General features: G+C 47.0%; 1 protein-coding gene across 1 annotated transcript in view; it reads right to left on the reverse strand.

Moving 5' to 3' along the window:
• Window positions 1-24,234, reverse strand: part of LOC139543133 (CDK5 and ABL1 enzyme substrate 2-like) — a 102,263-nt gene that overhangs the window by 31,372 nt on the left and 46,657 nt on the right. The window contains exon 3 of the mRNA XM_071349351.1: window positions 19,194-19,271. Coding sequence (XP_071205452.1) covers window positions 19,194-19,271 — 78 coding nt within the window. The remainder of the gene's footprint in view (window positions 1-19,193; window positions 19,272-24,234) is intronic.

Here is a 24,234-nt window from a genome sequence, read left to right on the forward strand (position 1 = left end):
TGCCTCCCTCGCCCCCTAATTACTGTCTGGGTGTTGAGTCTATGTCTGCCTCCCTCGCCCCCTAATTACTGTCTGGGTGTTGAGTCTATGTCTGCCTCCCTCGCCCCCTAATTACTGTCTGGGTGTTGAGTCTATGTCTGCCTCCCTCGCCCCCTAATTACTGTCTGGGTGTTGAGTCTATGTCTGCCTCCCTCGCCCCCTAATTACTGTCTGGGTGTTGAGTCTATGTCTGCCTCCCTCGCCCCTTAATTACTGTCTGGGAGTTGAGTCTATGTCTGTCTCCCTCGCCCCCTAATTACTGTCTGGGAGTTGAGTCTATGTCTGCCTCCCTCGCCCCCTAATTACTGTCTGGGAGTTGAGTCTATGTCTACCTCCCTCGCCCCCTAATTACTGTCTGGGAGTTGAGTCTATGTCTGCCTCCCTCGCCCCCTAATTACTGTCTGGGAGTTGAGTCTATGTCTGCCTCCCTCGCCCCCTAATTCCTGTCTGGGAGTTGAGTCTATGTCTGCCTCCCTCGCCCCCTAATTACTGTCTGGGAGTTGAGTCTATGTCTGCCTCCCTCGCCCCTTAATTACTGTCTGGGAGTTGAGTCTATGTCTGTCTCCCTCGCCCCCTAATTACTGTCTGTGAGTTGAGTCTATGTCTGCCTCCCTCGCCACCTAATTACTGTCTGGGAGTTGAGTCTATGTCTACCTCCCTCGCCCCCTAATTACTGTCTGGGAGTTGAGTCTATGTCTGCCTCCCTCGCCCCCTAATTACTGTCTGGGAGTTGAGTCTATGTCTGCCTCCCTCGCCCCCTAATTACTGTCTGGGAGTTAAGTCTATGTCTGCCTCCCTCGCCCCCTGATTACTGTCTGGGAGTTGAGTCTATGTCTGCCTCCCTCGCCCCCTATTTACTGTCTGGGAGTTGAGTCTATGTCTGCCTCCCTCGCCCCCTAATTACTGTCTGGGTGTTGAGTCTATGTCTGCCTCCCTCGCCCCCTAATTACTGTCTGGGTGTTGAGTCTATGTCTGCCTCCCTCGCCCCTTAATTACTGTCTGGGAGTTGAGTCTATGTCTGTCTCCCTCGCCCCCTAATTACTGTCTGGGAGTTGAGTCTATGTCTGCCTCCCTCGCCCCCTAATTACTGTCTGGGAGTTGAGTCTATGTCTACCTCCCTCGCCCCCTAATTACTGTCTGGGAGTTGAGTCTATGTCTGCCTCCCTCGCCCCCTAATTACTGTCTGGGAGTTGAGTCTATGTCTGCCTCCCTCGCCCCCTAATTCCTGTCTGGGAGTTGAGTCTATGTCTGCCTCCCTCGCCCCCTAATTACTGTCTGGGAGTTGAGTCTATGTCTGCCTCCCTCGCCCCTTAATTACTGTCTGGGAGTTGAGTCTATGTCTGTCTCCCTCGCCCCCTAATTACTGTCTGTGAGTTGAGTCTATGTCTACCTCCCTCGCCCCCTAATTACTGTCTGGGAGTTGAGTCTATGTCTGCCTCCCTCGCCCCCTAATTACTGTCTGGGAGTTGAGTCTATGTCTGCCTCCCTCGCCCCCCTAATTACTGTCTGGGAGTTGAGTCTATGTCTGCCTCCCTCGCCCCCCTAATTACTGTCTGGGAGTTGAGTCTATGTCTGCCTCCCTCGCCCCCTAATTACTGTCTGGGAGTTGAGTCTATGTCTGCCTCCCTCGCCCCTTAATTACTGTCTGGGAGTTGAGTCTATGTCTGTCTCCCTCGCCCCCTAATTACTGTCTGGGAGTTGAGTCTATGTCTGCCTCCCTCGCCCCCTAATTACTGTCTGGGAGTTGAGTCTATGTCTACCTCCCTCGCCCCCTAATTACTGTCTGGGAGTTGAGTCTATGTCTGCCTCCCTCGCCCCCTAATTACTGTCTGGGAATTAAGTCTATGTCTGCCTCCCTCGCCCCCTGATTACTGTCTGGGAGTTGAGTCTATGTCTGCCTCCCTCGCCCCCTATTTACTGTCTGGGAGTTGAGTCTATGTCTGCCTCCCTCGCCCCCTAATTACTGTCTGGGTGTTGAGTCTATGTCTGCCTCCCTCGCCCCCTAATTACTGTCTGGGTGTTGAGTCTATGTCTGCCTCCCTCGCCCCTTAATTACTGTCTGGGAGTTGAGTCTATGTCTGTCTCCCTCGCCCCCTAATTACTGTCTGGGAGTTGAGTCTATGTCTGCCTCCCTCGCCCCCTAATTACTGTCTGGGAGTTGAGTCTATGTCTACCTCCCTCGCCCCCTAATTACTGTCTGGGAGTTGAGTCTATGTCTGCCTCCCTCGCCCCCTAATTACTGTCTGGGAGTTGAGTCTATGTCTGCCTCCCTCGCCCCCTAATTCCTGTCTGGGAGTTGAGTCTATGTCTGCCTCCCTCGCCCCCTAATTACTGTCTGGGAGTTGAGTCTATGTCTGCCTCCCTCGCCCCTTAATTACTGTCTGGGAGTTGAGTCTATGTCTGTCTCCCTCGCCCCCTAATTACTGTCTGTGAGTTGAGTCTATGTCTGCCTCCCTCGCCACCTAATTACTGTCTGGGAGTTGAGTCTATGTCTACCTCCCTCGCCCCCTAATTACTGTCTGGGAGTTGAGTCTATGTCTGCCTCCCTCGCCCCCTAATTACTGTCTGGGAGTTGAGTCTATGTCTGCCTCCCTCGCCCCCCTAATTACTGTCTGGGAGTTGAGTCTATGTCTGCCTCCCTCGCCCCCCTAATTACTGTCTGGGAGTTGAGTCTATGTCTGCCTCCCTCGCCCCCTAATTACTGTCTGGGAGTTGAGTCTATGTCTGCCTCCCTCGCCCCTTAATTACTGTCTGGGAGTTGAGTCTATGTCTGTACCCCTCGCCCCCTAATTACTGTCTGGGTGTTGAGTCTATGTCTGCCTCCCTCGCCCCTTAATTACTGTCTGGGAGTTGAGTCTATGTCTGTCTCCCTCGCCCCCTAATTACTGTCTGGGAGTTGAGTCTATGTCTGCCTCCCTCGCCCCCTAATTACTGTCTGGGAGTTGAGTCTATGTCTACCTCCCTCGCCCCCTAATTACTGTCTGGGAGTTGAGTCTATGTCTGCCTCGCTCGCCCCCTAATTACTGTCTGGGAATTAAGTCTATGTCTGCCTCCCTCGCCCCCTGATTACTGTCTGGGAGTTGAGTCTATGTCTGCCTCCCTCGCCCCATATTTACTGTCTGGGAGTTGAGTCTATGTCTTCCTCCCTCGCCCCCCTAATTACTGTCTGGGAGTTGAGTCTATGTCTGCCTCCCTCGCCCCCTAATTACTGTCTGGGAGTTGAGTCTATGTCTTCCTCCCTCGCCCCCTAATTACTGTCTGGGAGTTGAGTCTATGTCTGCCTCCCTCGCCCCTTAATTACTGTCTGGGAGTTGAGTCTATGTCTGTACCCCTCGCCCCCTAATTACTGTCTGGGAGTTGAGTCTATGTCTTCCTCCCTCGCCCCCTAATTACTGTCTGGGAGTTGAGTCTATGTCTGCCTCCCTCGCCCCCTAATTACTGTCTGGGAGTTGAGTCTATGTCTTCCTCCCTCGCCCCCTGATTACTGTCTGGGAGTTGAGTCTATGTCTGCCTCCCTCGCCCCCTAATCTCTGTCTGGGAGTTGAGTCTATGTCTTCCTCCCTCGCCCCCTAATTACTGTCTGGGAGTTGAGTCTATGTCTGCCTCCCTCGCCCCCTAATTACTGTCTGGGAGTTGAGTCTATGTCTGCTTCCCTCGCCCCCTAATTACTGTCTGGGAGTTGAGTCTATGTCTTCCTCCCTCGCCCCCTAATTACTGTCTGGGAGTTGAGTCTATGTCTTCCTCCCTCGCCTCCTAATTACTGTCTGGGAGTTGAGTCTATGTCTGCCTCCCTCGCCCCCTAATTACTGTCTGGGAGTTGAGTCTATGTCTGCCTCCCTCGCCCCCCTAATTACTGTCTGGGAGTTGAGTCTATGTCTTCCTCCCTCGCCTCCTAATTACTGTCTGGGAGTTGAGTCTATGTCTGCCTCCCTCGCCCCCTAATTACTGTCTGGGAGTTGAGTCTATGTCTGCCTCCCTCGCCCCCCTAATTACTGTCTGGGAGTTGAGTCTATGTCTGCCTCCCTCGCCCCCCTAATTACTGTCTGGGAGTTGAGTCTATGTCTGCCTCCCTCGCCCCCTAATTACTGTCTGGGAGTTGAGTCTATGTCTTCCTCCCTCGCCCCCTAATTACTGTCTGGGAGTTGAGTCTATGTCTTCCTCCCTCGCCTCCTAATTACTGTCTGGGAGTTGAGTCTATGTCTGCCTCCCTCGCCCCCTAATTACTGTCTGGGAGTTGAGTCTATGTCTGCCTCCCTCGCCCCCCTAATTACTGTCTGGGAGTTGAGTCTATGTCTGCCTCCCTCGCCCCCCTAATTACTGTCTGGGAGTTGAGTCTATGTCTGCCTCCCTCGCCCCCTAATTACTGTCTGGGAGTTGAGTCTATGTCTGCCTCCCTCGCCCCCTAATTACTGTCTGGAAGTTGAGTCTATGTCTGCCTCCCTCGCCCCCTAATTACTGTCTGGGAGTTGAGTCTATGTCTGCCTCCCTCGCCCCCTAATTACTGTCTGGGAGTTGAGTCTATGTCTGCCTCCCTCGCCCCCTAATTCCTGTCTGGGAGTTGAGTCTATGTCTGCCTCCCTCGCCCCCTAATTACTGTCTGGGAGTTGAGTCTATGTCTGCCTCCCTCGCCCCTTAATTACTGTCTGGGAGTTCAGTCTATGTCTACCTCCCTCACCCCCTAATTACTGTCTGGGAGTTGAGTCTATGTCTGCCTCCCTCGCCCCCTAATTACTGTCTGGGAGTTGAGTCTATGTCTTCCTCCCTCACCCCCTAATTACTGTCTGGGAGTTGAGTCTATGTCTTCCTCTCTCCCTGCTTACTGTCTGGGAGTTGAGTCTATGCCTCCCTCGCCCCCTAATTACTGTCTGGCAGTTGAGTCTATGCCTCCCTCGCCCCCTAATTACTGTCTGGGAGTTGAGTCTATGCCTCCCTCGCCCCCTAATTACTGTCTGGGAGTTGAGTCTATGCCTCCCTCGCCCCCTAATTACTGTCTGGGAATTAAGTCTATGTCTGCCTCCCTCGCCCCCTGATTACTGTCTGGGAGTTGAGTCTATGTCTGCCTCCCTCGCCCCATATTTACTGTCTGGGAGTTGAGTCTATGTCTTCCTCCCTCGCCCCCCTAATTACTGTCTGGGAGTTGAGTCTATGTCTGCCTCCCTCGCCCCCTAATTACTGTCTGGGAGTTGAGTCTATGTCTTCCTCCCTCGCCCCCTAATTACTGTCTGGGAGTTGAGTCTATGTCTGCCTCCCTCGCCCCTTAATTACTGTCTGGGAGTTGAGTCTATGTCTTCCTCCCTCGCCCCCTAATTACTGTCTGGGAGTTGAGTCTATGTCTTCCTCCCTCGCCTCCTAATTACTGTCTGGGAGTTGAGTCTATGTCTGCCTCCCTCGCCCCCTAATTACTGTCTGGGAGTTGAGTCTATGTCTGCCTCCCTCGCCCCCCTAATTACTGTCTGGGAGTTGAGTCTATGTCTGCCTCCCTCGCCCCCCTAATTACTGTCTGGGAGTTGAGTCTATGTCTGCCTCCCTCGCCCCCTAATTACTGTCTGGGAGTTGAGTCTATGTCTGCCTCCCTCGCCCCCTAATTACTGTCTGGAAGTTGAGTCTATGTCTGCCTCCCTCGCCCCCTAATTACTGTCTGGGAGTTGAGTCTATGTCTGCCTCCCTCGCCCCCTAATTACTGTCTGGGAGTTGAGTCTATGTCTGCCTCCCTCGCCCCCTAATTCCTGTCTGGGAGTTGAGTCTATGTCTGCCTCCCTCGCCCCCTAATTACTGTCTGGGAGTTGAGTCTATGTCTGCCTCCCTCGCCCCTTAATTACTGTCTGGGAGTTCAGTCTATGTCTACCTCCCTCACCCCCTAATTACTGTCTGGGAGTTGAGTCTATGTCTGCCTCCCTCGCCCCCTAATTACTGTCTGGGAGTTGAGTCTATGTCTTCCTCCCTCACCCCCTAATTACTGTCTGGGAGTTGAGTCTATGTCTTCCTCTCTCCCTGCTTACTGTCTGGGAGTTGAGTCTATGCCTCCCTCGCCCCCTAATTACTGTCTGGCAGTTGAGTCTATGCCTCCCTCGCCCCCTAATTACTGTCTGGGAGTTGAGTCTATGCCTCCCTCGCCCCCTAATTACTGTCTGGGAGTTGAGTCTATGCCTCCCTCGCCCCCTAATTACTGTCTGGGAATTAAGTCTATGTCTGCCTCCCTCGCCCCCTGATTACTGTCTGGGAGTTGAGTCTATGTCTGCCTCCCTCGCCCCATATTTACTGTCTGGGAGTTGAGTCTATGTCTTCCTCCCTCGCCCCCCTAATTACTGTCTGGGAGTTGAGTCTATGTCTGCCTCCCTCGCCCCCTAATTACTGTCTGGGAGTTGAGTCTATGTCTTCCTCCCTCGCCCCCTAATTACTGTCTGGGAGTTGAGTCTATGTCTGCCTCCCTCGCCCCTTAATTACTGTCTGGGAGTTGAGTCTATGTCTGTACCCCTCGCCCCCTAATTACTGTCTGGGAGTTGAGTCTATGTCTTCCTCCCTCGCCCCCTAATTACTGTCTGGGAGTTGAGTCTATGTCTGCCTCCCTCGCCCCCTAATTACTGTCTGGGAGTTGAGTCTATGTCTTCCTCCCTCGCCCCCTGATTACTGTCTGGGAGTTGAGTCTATGTCTGCCTCCCTCGCCCCCTAATCTCTGTCTGGGAGTTGAGTCTATGTCTTCCTCCCTCGCCCCCTAATTACTGTCTGGGAGTTGAGTCTATGTCTGCCTCCCTCGCCCCCTAATTACTGTCTGGGAGTTGAGTCTATGTCTGCTTCCCTCGCCCCCTAATTACTGTCTGGGAGTTGAGTCTATGTCTTCCTCCCTCGCCCCCTAATTACTGTCTGGGAGTTGAGTCTATGTCTTCCTCCCTCGCCTCCTAATTACTGTCTGGGAGTTGAGTCTATGTCTGCCTCCCTCGCCCCCTAATTACTGTCTGGGAGTTGAGTCTATGTCTGCCTCCCTCGCCCCCCTAATTACTGTCTGGGAGTTGAGTCTATGTCTTCCTCCCTCGCCTCCTAATTACTGTCTGGGAGTTGAGTCTATGTCTGCCTCCCTCGCCCCCTAATTACTGTCTGGGAGTTGAGTCTATGTCTGCCTCCCTCGCCCCCCTAATTACTGTCTGGGAGTTGAGTCTATGTCTGCCTCCCTCGCCCCCCTAATTACTGTCTGGGAGTTGAGTCTATGTCTGCCTCCCTCGCCCCCTAATTACTGTCTGGGAGTTGAGTCTATGTCTTCCTCCCTCGCCCCCTAATTACTGTCTGGGAGTTGAGTCTATGTCTTCCTCCCTCGCCTCCTAATTACTGTCTGGGAGTTGAGTCTATGTCTGCCTCCCTCGCCCCCTAATTACTGTCTGGGAGTTGAGTCTATGTCTGCCTCCCTCGCCCCCCTAATTACTGTCTGGGAGTTGAGTCTATGTCTGCCTCCCTCGCCCCCCTAATTACTGTCTGGGAGTTGAGTCTATGTCTGCCTCCCTCGCCCCCTAATTACTGTCTGGGAGTTGAGTCTGTCTGCCTCCCTCGCCCCCTAATTACTGTCTGGAAGTTGAGTCTATGTCTGCCTCCCTCGCCCCCTAATTACTGTCTGGGAGTTGAGTCTATGTCTGCCTCCCTCGCCCCCTAATTACTGTCTGGGAGTTGAGTCTATGTCTGCCTCCCTCGCCCCCTAATTCCTGTCTGGGAGTTGAGTCTATGTCTGCCTCCCTCGCCCCCTAATTACTGTCTGGGAGTTGAGTCTATGTCTGCCTCCCTCGCCCCTTAATTACTGTCTGGGAGTTGAGTCTATGTCTACCTCCCTCACCCCCTAATTACTGTCTGGGAGTTGAGTCTATGTCTGCCTCCCTCGCCCCCTAATTACTGTCTGGGAGTTGAGTCTATGTCTTCCTCCCTCACCCCCTAATTACTGTCTGGGAGTTGAGTCTATGTCTTCCTCTCTCCCTGCTTACTGTCTGGGAGTTGAGTCTATGCCTCCCTCGCCCCCTAATTACTGTCTGGCAGTTGAGTCTATGCCTCCCTCGCCCCCTAATTACTGTCTGGGAGTTGAGTCTATGCCTCCCTCGCCCCCTAATTACTGTCTGGGAGTTGAGTCTATGCCTCCCTCGCCCCCTAATTACTGTCTGGGAGTTGAGTCTATGCCTCCCTCGCCCCCTAATTACTGTCTGGGAGTTGAGTCTATGTCTGCCTCCATAGCCCCCTAATTACTCTCTGGGAGTTGAGTCTATGTCTGCCTCCCTCGCCCCTTAATTACTGTCTGGGAGTTGAGTCTATGTCTGCCTCCCTCGCCCCCTTAATTACTGTCTGGGAGTCTTATTCCTCTCCTAAACACCATGCCCTTTCTCCTCTCTCCTCTCCTAAACACCATGTCCTCTTTCCTCTCCTAAACACCATGTCCTCTCTCCTCTCCTAAACACCATGTCCTCTCTCCTCTCCTCTCCTAAACACCATGTCCTCTTTCCTCTCCTAAACACCATGTCCTCTCTCCTCTCCTAAACACCATGTCCTCTTTCCTCTCCTCTCCTAAACACCATGCCCCCTCTCCTCTCCTAAACACCATGTCCTCTCTCCTCTCCTCTCCTCTCCTAAACACCATATCCTCTCTCCTCTCCTAAACACCATGTCCTCTCTCCTCTCCTCTCCTAAACACCATATCCTCTTTCCTCTCCTCTCCTAAACACCATGTCCTCTCTCCTCTCCTAAACACCATGTCCTCTTTCCTCTACTCTCCTAAACACCATGTCCTCTCTCCTCTCCTAAACACCATGTCCTCTTTCCTCTCCTCTCCTAAACACCATGTCCTCTCTCCTCTCCTAAACACCATGTCCTCTTTCCTCTACTCTCCTAAACACCATGTCCTCTCTCCTCTCCTAAACACCAGGTCCTCTCTCCTCTCCTAAACACCATGTCCTCTCTCCTCTCTCCTCCTCTAAACACCATGTCCTCTTTCCTCTCTCCTCTCCTAAACACCATGTACTCTCTCCTCTCCTAAACACAATGTCCTCTCTCCTCTCCTAAACACCATGTCCTCTCTCCTCTCTCCTCCTCTAAACACCATGTCCTCTTTCCTCTCTCCTCTCCTAAACACCATGTACTCTCTCCTCTCCTAAACACTATGTCCTCTCTCCTCTCCTAAACACCATGTCCTCTCTCCTCTCCTAAACACCATGTCCTCTCTCCTCTCCTAAACACCATGTCCTCTCTCTCCTCTCCTCTCCTAAACACTATGTCCTCTCTCCTCTCCTAAACACCATGTCCTCTCTCCTCTCCTAAACACCATGTCCTCTCTCCTCTCCTAAACACCATGTCTCCTCTCCTCTCCTAAACACCATGTCCTCTCTCCTCTCCTCTCCTAAACACCATGTCCTCTCTCCTCTCCTAAACACCATGTCCTCTCTCCTCTCCTAAACACCAGGTCCTCTCTCCTCTCCTAAACACCATGTCCTCTCTCCTCTCCTAAACACCATGTCTCCTCTCCTCTCCTAAACACCATGTCCTCTCTCCTCTCCTCTCCTAAACACCATGTCCTCTCTCCTCTCCTAAACACCATGTCCTCTTTCCTCTCCTAAACACCATGTCCTCTCTCCTCTCCTAAACACTATGTCCTCTCTCCTCTCCTAAACACCATGTCCTCTCTCCTCTCCTAAACACTATGTCCTCTCTCCTCTCCTAAACACCATGTCCTCTCTCCTCTCCTAAACACCATGTCCTCTCTCCTCTCCTAAACACTATGTCCTCTCTCCTCTCCTAAACACCATGTCCTCTCTCCTCTCCTAAACACCATGTCCTCTCTCCTCTCCTAAACACCATGTCCTCTTTCCTCTCCTCTCCTAAACACCATGTCCTCTCTCCTCTCCTCTCCTAAACACCATGTCCTCTCTCCTCTCCTAAACACCATGTCCTCTCTCCTCTCCTAAACACCATGTCCTCTTTCCTCTCCTCTCCTAAACACCATGTCCTCTCTCCTCTCCTCTCCTAAACACCATGTCCTCTCTCCTCTCCTCTCCTAAACACCATGTCCTCTCTCCTCTCCTCTCCTAAACACCATGTCCTCTCTCCTCTCCTAAACACAATGTTCTCTTTCCTCTCTCCTCTCCTAAACACCATGTCCTCTCTCCTCTCCTAAACACCATGTCCTCTCTCCTCTCCTAAACACCATGTCCTCTCTCCTCTCCTAAACACCATGTCCTCTCTCCTCTCCTAAACACAATGTTCTCTTTCCCCTCTCCTCTCCTAAACACCAGGTCCTCTCTCCTCTCCTAAACACCATGTCCTCTCTCCTCTCCTAAACACCATGTCCTCTCTCCTCTCCTAAACACCATGTCCTCTCTCCTCTCCTAAACACCATGTCCTCTCTCCTCTCCTAAACACCATGTCCTCTCTCCTCTCCTAAACACCATGTCCTCTCTCCTCTCCTAAACACTATGTCCTCTCTCCTCTCCTAAACATCATGTCCTCTCTCCTCTCCTCTCCTAAACACCATGTCCTCTCTCCTCTCCTAAACATCATGTCCTCTCTCCTCTCCTAAACATCATGTCCTCTCTCCTCTCCTAAACACCATGTCCTCTCTCCTCTCCTCTCCTAAACACTATGTCCTCTCTCCTCTCCTAAACATCATGTCCTCTCTCCTCTCCTCTCCTAAACACCATGTCCTCTCTCCTCTCCTAAACATCATGTCCTCTCTCCTCTCCTAAACATCATGTCCCCTCTCCTCTCCTAAACACCATGTCCTCTCTCCTCTCCTAAACACCATGTCCTCTCTCCTCTCCTAAACACCATGTCCTCTCTCCTCTCCTAAACACCATGTCCTCTCGCCTCTCCTAAACACTATGTCCTCTCTCCTCTCCTAAACATCATGTCCTCTCTCCTCTCCTCTCCTAAACATCATGTCCTCTCTCCTCTCCTAAACATCATGTCCTCTCTCCTCTCCTAAACATCATGTCCTCTCTCCTCTCCTAAACACCATGTCCTCTTTCCTTTCCTCTCCTCTCCTAAACATCATGTCCTCTTTCCTCTCCTCTCCTAAACACCATGTCCTCTCTCCTCTCCTCTCCTAAACACCATGTCCTCTCTCCTCTCCTAAACATCATGTCCTCTCTCCTCTCCTAAACACCATGTCCTCTCTCCTCTCCTAAACATCATGTCCTCTCTCCTCTCCTCTCCTAAACATCATGTCCTCTCTCCTCTCCTAAACACTATGTCCTCTCTCCTCTCCTAAACACCATGTCCTCTCTCCTCTCCTCTCCTAAACACTATGTCCTCTCTCCTCTCTCCTCTCCTAAACACCATGTTCTCTTTCCTCTCTCCTCTCCTAAACACCATGTCCTCTCTCCTCTCCTAAACACCATGTCCTCTCTCCTCTCCTAAACACCATGTCCTCTCTCCTCTCCTAAACACCATGTCCTCTCTCCTCTCCTAAACACCATGTCCTCTCTCCTCTCCTAAACACTATGTCCTCTCTCCTCTCCTAAACACCATGTCCTCTCTCCTCTCCTAAACACCATGTCCTCTCTCCTCTCCTAAACACCATGTCCTCTCTCCTCTCCTAAACACCATGTCCTCTCTCCTCTCCTAAACACTATGTCCTCTCTCCTCTCCTAAACACTATGTCCTCTCTCCTCTCCTCTCCTAAACATCATGTCCTCTCTCCTCTCCTAAACACTATGTCCTCTCTCCTCTCCTAAACACCATGTCCTCTCTCCTCTCCTCTCCTAAACACTATGTCCTCTCTCCTCTCCTAAACACCATGTCCTCTCTCCTCTCCTCTCCTAAACACCATGTCCTCTTTCCTCTCCTAAACACCATGTCCTCTTTCCTCTCCTAAACACCATGTCCTCTCTCCTCTCCTAAACACCATGTCCTCTCTCCTCTCCTAAACACCATGTCCTCTCTCCTCTCCTCTCCTAAACACCAGGTCCTCTCTCCTCTCCTAAACACCATGTCCTCTTTCCTCTCTCCTCTCCTAAACACCATGTCCTCTCTCCTCTCTCCTCTCCTAAACACCATGTCCTCTCTCCTCTCTCCTCTCCTAAACACCATGTGATGCATTCAAGATACATTCAATTCCCTGTTGTGTGTGTGTGTGTGTGTGTGTGTGTGTGTGTGTGTGTGTGTGTGTGTGTGTGTGTGTGTGTGTGTGTGTGTGTGTGTGTGTGTGTGTGTGTGTGTGTGTGTGTGTGTGTGTGTGTGTGTGTGTGTGTGATGTCAGTGAGAGGTGAAGGCCCTAAGGTCAGGGTTCTGTAGCACACTAATCAGATCGAGCCTGAGAAACATGGGGGAAAAACAAATTCCTTCTCTCTGTGTTTCTCCTGTGTGAAATGTCTGCCCTGTGCCCCCCTGGGGGTATCTGTGACACGGACCTCAGTGCACGTAGCATACCGGACTGGACTGGACTGGTCTCTGAGATCAGATCGGCCTGCTGTTATTTATATCGTAGGAAAGCCAGTGTAGCAGGATGCAGCAATTAAAGAGGCCTGGGATGTGGAGGGGGTGAGAGGACGAGGGTGCCTCACAGAGAGGGTTAGGAAGGGCGAGGACTGAGAAGGGCGAGGACTGAGAAGGGCGAGGACTGAGAAGGGTGAGGACAAGGGTCTAGGGAAAGAGCCTAGCTAACTCCTCTGTGTGAGAGAACGTAGGAAAGGGCCTAGCTAACTCCTCTGTGTGAGAGAACGTGGGAAAGGGTGACTCCTCTGTGTGAGAGAACATGGGAAAGGGCCTAGCTAACTCCTCTGTGTGAGAGAACGTGGGAAAGAGCCTAGCTAACTCCTCTGTGTGAGAGAACGTGGGAAAGAGCCTAGCTAACTCCTCTGTGTGAGAGAACGTGGGAAAGAGCCTAGCTAACTCCTCTGTGTGAGAGAACGTGGGAAAGAGCCTAGCTAACTCCTCTGTGTGAGAGAACGTGGGAAAGGGCCTAGCTAACTCCTCTGTGTGAGAGAACGTGGGAAAGGGTGACTCCTCTGTGTGAGAGAACTTGGGAAAGGGCCTAGCTAACTCCTCTGTGTGAGAGAACGTGGGAAAGGGTGACTCCTCTGTGTGAGAGAACATGGGAAAGGGCCTAGCTAACTCCTCTGTGTGAGAGAACGTGGGAAAGGGCCTCGCTAACTCCTCTGTGTGAGAGAACGTGGGAAAGGGTGACTCCTCTGTGTGAGAGAACATGGGAAATGGCCTAGCTAACTCCTCTGTGTGAGAGAACGTGGGAAATGGCCTAGCGAACTCCTCTGTGTGAGAGAACGTGGGAAAGAGCCTAGCTAACTCCTCTGTGTGAGAGAACGTGGGAAAGAGCCTAGCTAACTCCTCTGTGTGAGAGAACGTGGGAAAGGGCCTAGCTAACTCCTCTGTGTGAGAGAACGTGGGAACGGGTTACACATAGTGCTGTTACATTGACCGTATTAGCGCCACACCGGCGGTCACCAGTCATGACGCCAGTCAAATTCCAGGTGACCGTTTTATCACGGATATTAGGCTTCTCCCAGCTCTGATGCTGCTGATGGTCATTAATAGCCGACCAAACTTGCTAACTGCCCGCTACTCAGCACTCTATTGTCCCTCTAATCACTCTGATGTCAATGCAGATGTAACCAAAAATCTAATCAAACACTTCATGATAGCCCATGAGCTCATGTTGCGCAACATTTCTATCGGCTATGTGAGAAAACAGAGTGATGGCCTCTACTAAAAAGAGGAGGATCCCATCAGCTTTCTATAGGCTAGGCCTACTATATTTATTTCTCAACTTTCCTAACATTAAGCACATTGCTTCTCTTTAAAACAGGAGTATAGCCTACCTGGCTGGCATGAAAATGAACCATGGGGAGGTGCATGATAAAGGTCCATTATAAATCAAACCAAATTTCACACAAATATTATTTCAAATCAAATCAAATCAAATGTATTTATATAGCCCTTCGTACATCAGCTGATATATTTAGTTTATGTAAATACAAGATTAAATCAAGAATAGTCTGATGGGTGACAATATTATCCCATCACTTGTGAATTATATATTAGCAGTTGTGAATGATGCCCAGCATAAGAAACAATGCCTTTTTTTGCTACCACTTTTCATAGTCGCACACCTCATGTAGCCTAGCTCATCGACCTATATGTTTTGATAAGGTTTGTATCATAACTAAAGTGGCCAAATAACTTCTTCAAATTAAGCACATTAAACCACATTAATCCACATTAAGGGGTGTAGAGACTAACTAACATACATAAGCAGTTTAGGGAAGATAATTTTCACCATAAAATGCACCTTTATAATAAAAGCATTACCTGCATAATCGAATATGCGGTCACCTTTGATAATGGTGTTTTCCCGCTAATGGAACATTCATGCTTATAGCCTACTACCACGTGCGTATTGCTTATAATGTGAATAAACAGCCTAATAGCTTATCAACATTTTAAGTTAAACGTTCTGATCTGTTGCGTAAACCACATTGCATAAAAACGTTAATTAGTTAATTTGTGATCTATCGCATCCCACAACTGTCCCGGACTATGTTAGGAATATTTATTTTTCACACAGAATAGAATAGGTTGACTTTTGTACTATGGGGGCATTGACATAGGCTAGTGCTTTTCGTGTTTATTAGGCATACTCGTCTTGTTGAGTTGTTCCAATATCTTCAGTGTGCACCTCGGAATTGGATGAGGACACACGCAGTTGCATCCCCGATGTGTCGGTCTTCACTTGTAGCCTGTGAGAAAAACCTGATCACGTGATGGAGAGCCGTGTGAGTGAGAGGTGCTTCAGAGCACGCAGCACTCAGGGAGAAGGGCACAACTCAACACTCCTGTCCAAGGGCACAACGGCCACTGGCTGCAAAAGGCATGGATTTTTTTTAGGGTGCATTACGGCCACAAAGGGGATTCCGCAGTGAAACTCTAGGGCATTATCAAGTGCTTGTCAAATTGTGAATGAGAGACTGATGAAGTGTGTACAGCCTGCGCTAAAAAAAACTAAGCAGAGCTCATGCCTTTCAAGCGACTTTTTTCAATTCATCATTAGAGTCACATCATGCAGCCTTACAATGTATTAAAAATCAACACATGAAGCCCAACGTTTGTAGAACAACTAAAGTTACATTCGTAACTCTACATTAAACATATAGGAGGACCTATTTCTTTGTTAACCGCTCAACACAGAATATCCGAATGTGCAACACTCCCTCAAATCGTTGGGAGAAAATATCCTCTATTTTATTCAGCTTTGTTCAATTGTCTTCTTCGTACTATAAATTAACGCCATGGAATTCTAAGCAAATCTTGTCTGCTAAATGAACTAGTGCAGCCCACAGCCATTTGGCATAGCCACGTCAGGACCTAACATAAGGACAACTCAGAGGATGCTCTGAGTTGTGTTCTTCTAAAATAGACGACATTTTCTTCATATCATGCTTCTTTAGACCTGTCTAAAATAAGTAATGGATTTATTGTGACGGTTTAGGCTATATTACATGGATTTATTAGACTTTTTAAAAATGTAGATGTTCCAAAAGTCTGCGCCAGTGGCTTGTGGAAGCCAGGAGATGCTAAATGTGTTGATGTTAATTAACGGTCAATTACTATGAGACCGACAGTTATTTGCTTGACAGGAGGACTGAGAGGGAAGAAGGACCTCTAGCTCTTCTGTGACACACAGAACGTGGGACTGCAGGGTAGATGACAAAACAGTTTCAGGATGCATTCATGACTCATTAACACAGTCATACATTACATCTGTTCATTTTTAGCATCCCTCTGCAGCAGTACCATAGATAGAAATGGGTTGGGCCATTACGTTTACATAATTTAGCAGGAAGCAAGATGCCAGAAATGTTCCATACGCACAAAAAGATAAACATTTCTCTAAAATGTTGTGCAAAAATTTGTTTACATCCTTATTAGTCAGCATTTTTCCTTTGCCAAGATAATTCATCCACCTGACATGTGTGGCATATCAAGAAGCTGATTAAACAGCATGGTCATTACACAGGTGCACTTTGTGCTGGGGACAATAGAAGGCCATGCTAAAATGTGCAGTTTTATCACACAACACAAGTTGTAATGGAGCGTGCAATTGTCATGCCAACTGCTGGAATGTCCACCAGAGCTGTTGCCAGAGAATTTAATGTTCATTTCTCTACCATCAACTCCAACCTCCTTTCAGTAAATGTGGGAGTATGTCCAACCGGCCTGACAACCGCAGACCAGGACCTCCACATCCGGCTTCTTCACCTGCGGGATCTGTAACTCAGTAATTGTTGCGGATGTATTTTTGTTTAGTGTGATAAAGGCAATAATATAGATGACTGTGATAAGGGTAATAATATAGGTGACTGTGATAAGGATAATAATATAGGTGACTGTGATAAGGGTAATAATATAGGTGACTGTGATAAGGATAATAATATAGATGACTGTGATAAGGGTAATAATATAGGTGACTGTGATAAGGGTAATAATATAGATGACTGTGATAAGGGTAATAATATAGGTGACTGTGATAAGGATAATAATATAGGTGACTGTGATAAGGGTAATAATATAGATGACTGTGATAAGGGTAATAATATAGGTGACTGTGATAAGGGTAATAATATAGGTGACTGTGATAAGGGTAATAATATAGGTGACTGTGATAAGGGTAATAATATAGATGACTGTGATAAGGGTAATAATATAGGTGACTGTGATAAGGGTAATAATATAGGTGACTGTGATAAGGGTAATAATATAGGTGACTGTGATAAGGGTAATAATATAGATGACTGTGATAAGGGTAATAATATAGGTGACTGTGATAAGGATAATAATATAGGTGACTGTGATAAGGGTAATAATATAGATGACTGTGATAAGGGTAATAATATAGGTGACTGTGATAAGGGTAATAATATAGGTGACTGTGATAAGGGTAATAATATAGGTGACTGTGATAAGGGTAATAATATAGGTGACTGTGATAAGGGTAATAATATAGATGACTGTGATAAGGGTAATAATATAGGTGACTGTGATAAGGATAATAATATAGGTGACTGTGATAAGGGTAATAATATAGATGACTGTGATAAGGGTAATAATATAGGTGACTGTGATAAGGGTAATAATATAGGTGACTGTGATAAGGGTAATAATATAGGTGACTGTGATAAGGGTAATAATATAGATGACTGTGATAAGGGTAATAATATAGATGACTGTGATAAGGGTAATAATATAGGTGACTGTGATAAGGGTAATAATATAGGTGACTGTGATAAGGGTAATAATATAGGTGACTGTGATAAGGGTAATAATATAGGTGACTGTGATAAGGGTAATAATATAGGTGACTGTGATAAGGGTAATAATATAGATGACTGTGATAAGGGTAATAATATAGATGACTGTGATAAGGGTAATAATATAGGTGACTGTGATAAGGGTAATAATATAGATGACTGTGATAAGGGTAATAATATAGGTGTGTGTATATATATATGTGATGGGATGTGTAGACATTATTGACAATACGTGGATAGAATATGTAGTATATGTGTAGAATACATGGATAGAATATGTAGTATATCTGTAGAAAACGTGGTCTGCACATGCTCTGAGGACGCGGATTGGGATTTAAAAATATATATATATTTCACCTTTATTTAACCAGGTAGGCAAGTTGAGAACAAGTTCTTATTTGCAACTGCGCCCTGGCCAAGATAAAGCAAAGCAGTTCGACACATACAACAACACAGAGTTACACATGGAATAAACAAAACATAGTCAATAATACATTAGAAAAATAAGTATAAATACAATGTGAGCAAATGAGGTGAGATAAGGGAGGTAAAGGCAAAAAAAGGCCATGGTGGCGAGGTAAATACAATATAGCAAGTAAAACACTGGAATGGTAGATTTGCAGTGGAAGAATGTGCAAAGTAGAAATAGAAATAATGGGGTGCAAAGGAGCTAAATAAATAAATAAATACAGTAGGGGAAGAGGTAATTGTTTGGGCTAAATTATAGATGGGCTATGTACAGGTGCAGTAATCTGTGAGCTGCTCTGACAGCTGGTGCTTAAAGCTAGTGAGGGAGATAAGTGTTTCCAGCTTCAGAGATTTTTGTAGTTCGTTCCAGTCATTGGCAGCAGAGAACTGGAAGGAAAGACGACCAAAGGAGGAATTGGCTTTGGGGGTGACCAGTGAGATATACCTGCTGGAGCGCGTGCTACGAGTGGGTGCTGCTATGGTGACCAGTGAGCTGAGATAAGGCGGGGCTTTACCTAACAGAGACTTGTAGATGACCTGTAGCCAGTGGGTTTGGCGACGAGTATGAAGCGAGGGCCAACCAACGAGAGCGTACAGGTCGCAATGGTGGGTAGGGTATGGGGCTTTGGTGACAAAACGGATGGCACTGTGATAGACTGCATCCAGTTTGTTGAGTAGAGTGTTGGAGGCTATTTGTCTGGGCCGGCAGCTTTGCAAGAGTTAACATGCTTAAAGGGCTTAATCACGTCGGCCGCGGAGAACGAGAGCTCACAGTCCTCGGGAACGACATGGTGCATATAGCCATAGAAGCACAGCGACTTATGTCTCAATGAGGTCAAATTTGGGCCTTATTTGAGATGTGGCTTTCAGTTAGTTATTTTTGGCCACCCCATCCCATGAGAGTGAATGTCATTCCAGTGCACTGCTAGCTATGACCTCTATCTGATGGTGTTTACATGTTTGGTAAAAAGACAAATAATGTCCCGTTTGGAACACTGACAAGTAAAGAGCATCTGATTGGCTCTCCAGTGGGTGGATCCAGGCTCCCCAGTGGGTGGGCCCAGGCTCCCCAGTGGGTGGGCCCAGGCATGCCTACACGCGTCCTCTGCAGTCTACACTGCTACCAGGTTACTACCAGGTTACTACCAGGTTACTACCAGGTTACTACCAGGTTACTACCAGGTTACTACCAGGACACTACCAGGTTACTACCAGGTTATTACCAGGTTACTACCAGGTTAAAGCAGGAATCTCATAAAACAGAGTGAGATCATTAGAGTGAGCAGGTTTTGTGGTACGACAACGTGTGAATATTCCCAGTTTAACGGTGTGAGGAAGCAACAACACATGACTAAACGTGACACACCGAATCATCATCCGTGTGAAAGGAAATAAGTTGTACTGTACCTGATGTGAACGCTCTCTCCGTAGGGCAACACGGAGAACACAGCAAACAGAGAACGCTTGGCACAGATCAACACGATCCTGGACAGACATCAGCCACGTCAGAGAGGGATGAAGGGAGAAGAGAGAAACAGACAGACAGACAGATAGAGTGAGAGAGCAACGGAGATATTTAATCAAAAACATTTGAATGCGCAATAACATGTACACGTTTAGGCCTATTTCATGTCAACAAAGCACCACTGAATTGACTTGAAAGAAAATAAAAAAAACCCTCCTATGACTAGGTTTGATGGAAACAAGGATGTGGTGTGTTGTGGAAACATTGTCCTTGACTATTGACCTACACACCTCTATAATGACCCTGGTGGGACCAGTATCAGCTGGAGAGTCAGCTAACGTTACACAGTCCTGCTCCATAAAACAGTGTGTTTCCTGTCACCAGTCTTTTACGAGGAGACATACACAGTCTAACAAATAACGTTACACAGTCCTGCATCACAACGAAGTTACTGTCTATTAGCCTACAGCTAACATTATCAAAAAGGATGTTAGCCAAAATGCTAATCTCAGTAGCATTTGAGGTGACACCAGTGGTGGGAAAAGTACTCAATTGTCATACTTGAGTAAAAGTAAAGATACCTTTAATAGAAAATGACTCGCTAGAAGTATGACTCAGTTCCCACCATCTTGTGAATCAATATATTTAACGTTACAACTGCTTCATAACTAACTAAGATACTGACTGTGTCTTTATAACTAAGATACTGACTGTGTCTTTATAAGATACCGACTGTGTCTTTATAAGATACCGACTGTGTCTTTATAACTAAGATACTGACTATGTCTTTATAAGATACTGACTGTGTCTTTATAAGATACCGACTGTGTCTTTATAAGATACCGACTGTGTCTTTATAACTAAGATACTGACTGTGTCTTTATAAGATACTGACTGTGTCTTTATAACTAAGATACTGACTGTGTCTTTATAAGATACTGACTGTGTCTTTATAAGATACCGACTGTGTCTTTATAACTAAGATACTGACTGTGTCTTTATAAGATACTGACTGTGTCTTTATAAGATACCGACTGTGTCTTCATAAGATACTGACTGTGTCTTTATAAGATACTGACTGTGTCTTTATAAGATACCGACTGTGTCTTTATAAGATACCGACTGTGTCTTTATAAAATACTGACTGTGTCTTTAAAAGATACTGACTGTGTCTTTATAACTAAGATACTGACTGTGTCTTTATAAGATACTGACTGTGTCTTTATAAGATACCGACTGTGTCTTCATAAGATACTGACTGTGTCTTTATAAGATACTGACTGTGTCTTTATAAGATACCGACTGTGTCTTTATAAAATACTGACTGTGTCTTTAAAAGATACTGACTGTGTCTTTATAACTAAGATACTGACTGTGTCTTTATAAGATACCGACTGTGTCTTTATAAGATACTGACTGTGTCTTTAAAAGATACTAACTGTGTCTTTATAACTAAGATACTGACTGTGTCTTTATAAGATACTGACTGTGTCTTTATAAGATACTGACTGTGTCTTTATAAGATACTGACTGTGTCTTTATAAGATACTAACTGTGTCTTTATAACTAAGATACTGACTGTGTCTTTATAAGATACTGACTGTGTCTTTATAAGATACTGACTGTGTCTTTATAAGATACTAACTGTGTCTTTATAACTAAGATACTGACTGTGTCTTTATAAGATACTAACTGTGTCTTTATAACTAAGATACTGACTGTGTCTTTATAAGATACTGACTGTGTCTTTATAAGATACTGACTGTGTCTTTATAAGATACTAACTGTGTCTTTATAACTAAGATACTGACTGTGTCTTCATAAGATACTGACTGTGTCTTTATAAGATACTAACTGTGTCTTTATAACTAAGATACTGACTGTGTCTTCATAAGATACTGACTGTGTCTTTATAAGATACTGACTGTGTCTTTATAAGATACTAACTGTGTCTTTATAAGATACTGACTGTGTCTTCATAACTAAGATACTGACTGTGTCTTTATAAGATACTGACTGTGTCTTTATAAGATACTGACTGTGTCTTTATAACTATCTTGTCTACATTTCGTTGCCTGAGTGCACAACAGTAGCTTCACGTTTCGGTCGGTCGGTCGGTTGTTTTTTTTGTCCTTGTTCAGTGAGTTTCGGTTTATTAAAATGATGTGTAACTCTACACACGCTGCGCCTTGGTCTACTCATTTCAACGATCGTGACAATGGGAAAGAGTCAACTGGAGAAACCAACTCTGAGCCAGGCCCAGTATGCATGGGAGTCAACTGGAGAAACCAACTCTGAGCCAGGCCCAGTATGCATTGGGAAAGAGTCAACTGGAGAAACCAACTCTGAGCCAGGCCCAGTATGCATTGGGAAAGAGTCAACTGGAGAAACCAACTCTGAGCCAGGCCCAGTATGCATTGGGAGTCAACTGGAGAAACCAACTCTGAGCCAGGCACAGTATGCATGGGAGTCAACTGGAGAAACCAACTCTGACACAGGCCCAGGATGCATGGGAAAGAGTCAACTGGAGAAACCAACTCTGACACAGGCCCAGTATGCATTGGGAAAGAGTCAACTGGAAAAGTAAACATTGCCAGTGATTCCTGGTGCTTTATAACGGGCCTAGAGTAAATATGTTGACTCCTTCTCTGGAGAAGAGCCAGATCTGGGTTCTCACGGCTCGTTTATTCACTTTGGCTTGCAGCTTGAATAATATTGAGTCAAAGAGCAGCTTTAATGCCCAAGAAAAGATGGAGTCACTTCCTATCTCTTGTAGGAACATCCTATGGTGCCATGGCATTGTAAATACTGTCCCACCAACGACTAACTCCAAGACTAATGACCAAAGGGGTCCTTCTCCCTCTCGCTCTCTCTCACACAGTCACTTTGTCAAAATACATATATACAGTGCCTTCAGAAAAGTTTTCAGACCCCTTGACTTTTACCACATTTTGTTATGTTATAACCTTATTCTAAAGTTTATTAAATACATGTTTATCCTCAGCAATCTACACACAAAGCGAAAACAGGTTTTTAGAAATGTTTGCAAATTTATAAAAAATACAAAACAGTATATACCTTATCTACATAAGTATTCAGACCCTTTGCTATGAGACTCGATATTGAGCTCAGGTGCATCCTGTTTCCATTGATCATCCTTGAGATGTTTCTACAACTTGATTGGAGTCCACCTGTGATAAATTGAGTTGATTGGACATGATTTGGGAAGGCACACATCTGTCTATATAAGGTCCCACAGTTGACAGTGCATGTCAGAGCAAAAAACAATCCATGAGGTCGAAGGAATTGTCCGTAGATCTCCGAAACAGGATTGTGTCGAGGCACAGATCTGGGGAAGGGTACCATAAAATGTCTGCAGAATTGAAGGTCCCAAAGAACACAGTGGCGTCCATCATTCTTAAACGGAAGAAGTTTGGAATCACCAAGACTCTTCCTAGATCTGGCAGCCTGGCCAAACTGAGCATTCGGGGGAGAGGGGCCTTACATAAGCTTCAGTTAGTGCTAAACACGGCTGCTAGAATCTTGACTAGAACCCCAAAAATGTGATCATATTACTCCAGTGCTAGCCTCTCTACACTGGCTTCTTGTTAAGGCAAGGGCTGATTTCAAGGTTTTACTGCTAACCTACAAAGCATTGGGCTTGCTCCTACCTATCTTTCCGATTTGGTCCTGCCGTAAATACCTACACGTACGCTACGGTCACAAGACGCAGGCTTCATAATTGTCCCTAGAATTTCTAAGCAAACAGCTGGAGGCAGGGCTTTCTCCTATAGAGCTCCATTTGTATGGTCTCAACCTTTAAGTCTTTACTCAAGACTTATCTCTTCAGTAGGTCATATGATTGAGTGTACTCTGGCCCAGGAGTGTGAAGGTGAATGGAAAGGCACTGGAGCAACGAACCGCCCTTGCTGTCTCTGCCTGGCCGGTTCCCCTCTCTCCACTGTGATTCTATGCCTCTAACCCTATTACAGGGGCTGAGTCACTGGCTTACTGGTGCTCTTCCATGCCGTCCCTAGGAGGGGTGCGTCACTTGAGTGGGTTGAGTCACTGACGTGATCTTCCTGTCTGGGTTGGCGCCCCCCCTTGGGTTGTGCCGTGGCGGAGATCTTTGTGGGCTATACTCGGCCTTGTCTCAGGATGGTAAGTTGGTGGTTGAAGATATCCCTCTAGTGGTGTGGGGGCTGTGCTTTGGCAAAGTGGGTGGGGTTATATCCTGCCTGTTTGGCCCTGTCCGAGGGTATCGTCGGACGGGGCCACAATGTCTTCCCGACCCCAATCCTGTCTCAGCCTCCAGTAATTATGTTGCAGTAGTTTATGTGTCGGGGGGCTAGGGTCAGTCTGTTATATCTGGAGTACTTCTCCTGTTTTATCCGGTGTCCTGTGTGAATTTAAGTATGCTCTCTCTTTCTCTCTTTCTTTCTTTCTTTCTCTCTCTCGGAGGACCTGAGCCCTAGGACCATGCCTCAGGACTACCTGGCATGATGACTCCTTGCTGTCCACAGTCCACCTGCCCGTGCTGCTGCTCCAGTTTCAACTGTTCTGCCTGTGGCTATGGAACCCTGACCTGTTCACCCGACGTGCTACCTGTCCCAGACCTGCTGTTTTCAACTCTCTAGAGACAGCAGGAGCAGTAGAGATACTCTTAATGATCGGCTATGAAAAGCCAACTGACATTTACTCCTGAGGTGCTGACTTGTTGCACCCTCGACAACTACTGTGATTATTATTATTTGACCATGCTGGTCATTTATGAACATTTGAACATCTTGGCCATGTTCTGTTATAATCTCCACACAGCACAGCCAGAAGAGGACTGGTCACCCCTCATAACCTGGTTCCTCTCTAGGTTTCTTCCTAGGTTTTGGCCTTTCTAGGGAGTTTTTACACCTGCATTGCTTGCTGTTTAGGGATTTAGGCTGGGTTTCTGTACAGCACTTTGAGATATCAGCTGATGTAAGAAGG

Source organism: Salvelinus alpinus, chromosome 17, assembly GCF_045679555.1.
Source record: "Salvelinus alpinus chromosome 17, SLU_Salpinus.1, whole genome shotgun sequence".
NCBI lineage: Eukaryota > Metazoa > Chordata > Actinopteri > Salmoniformes > Salmonidae > Salvelinus > Salvelinus alpinus.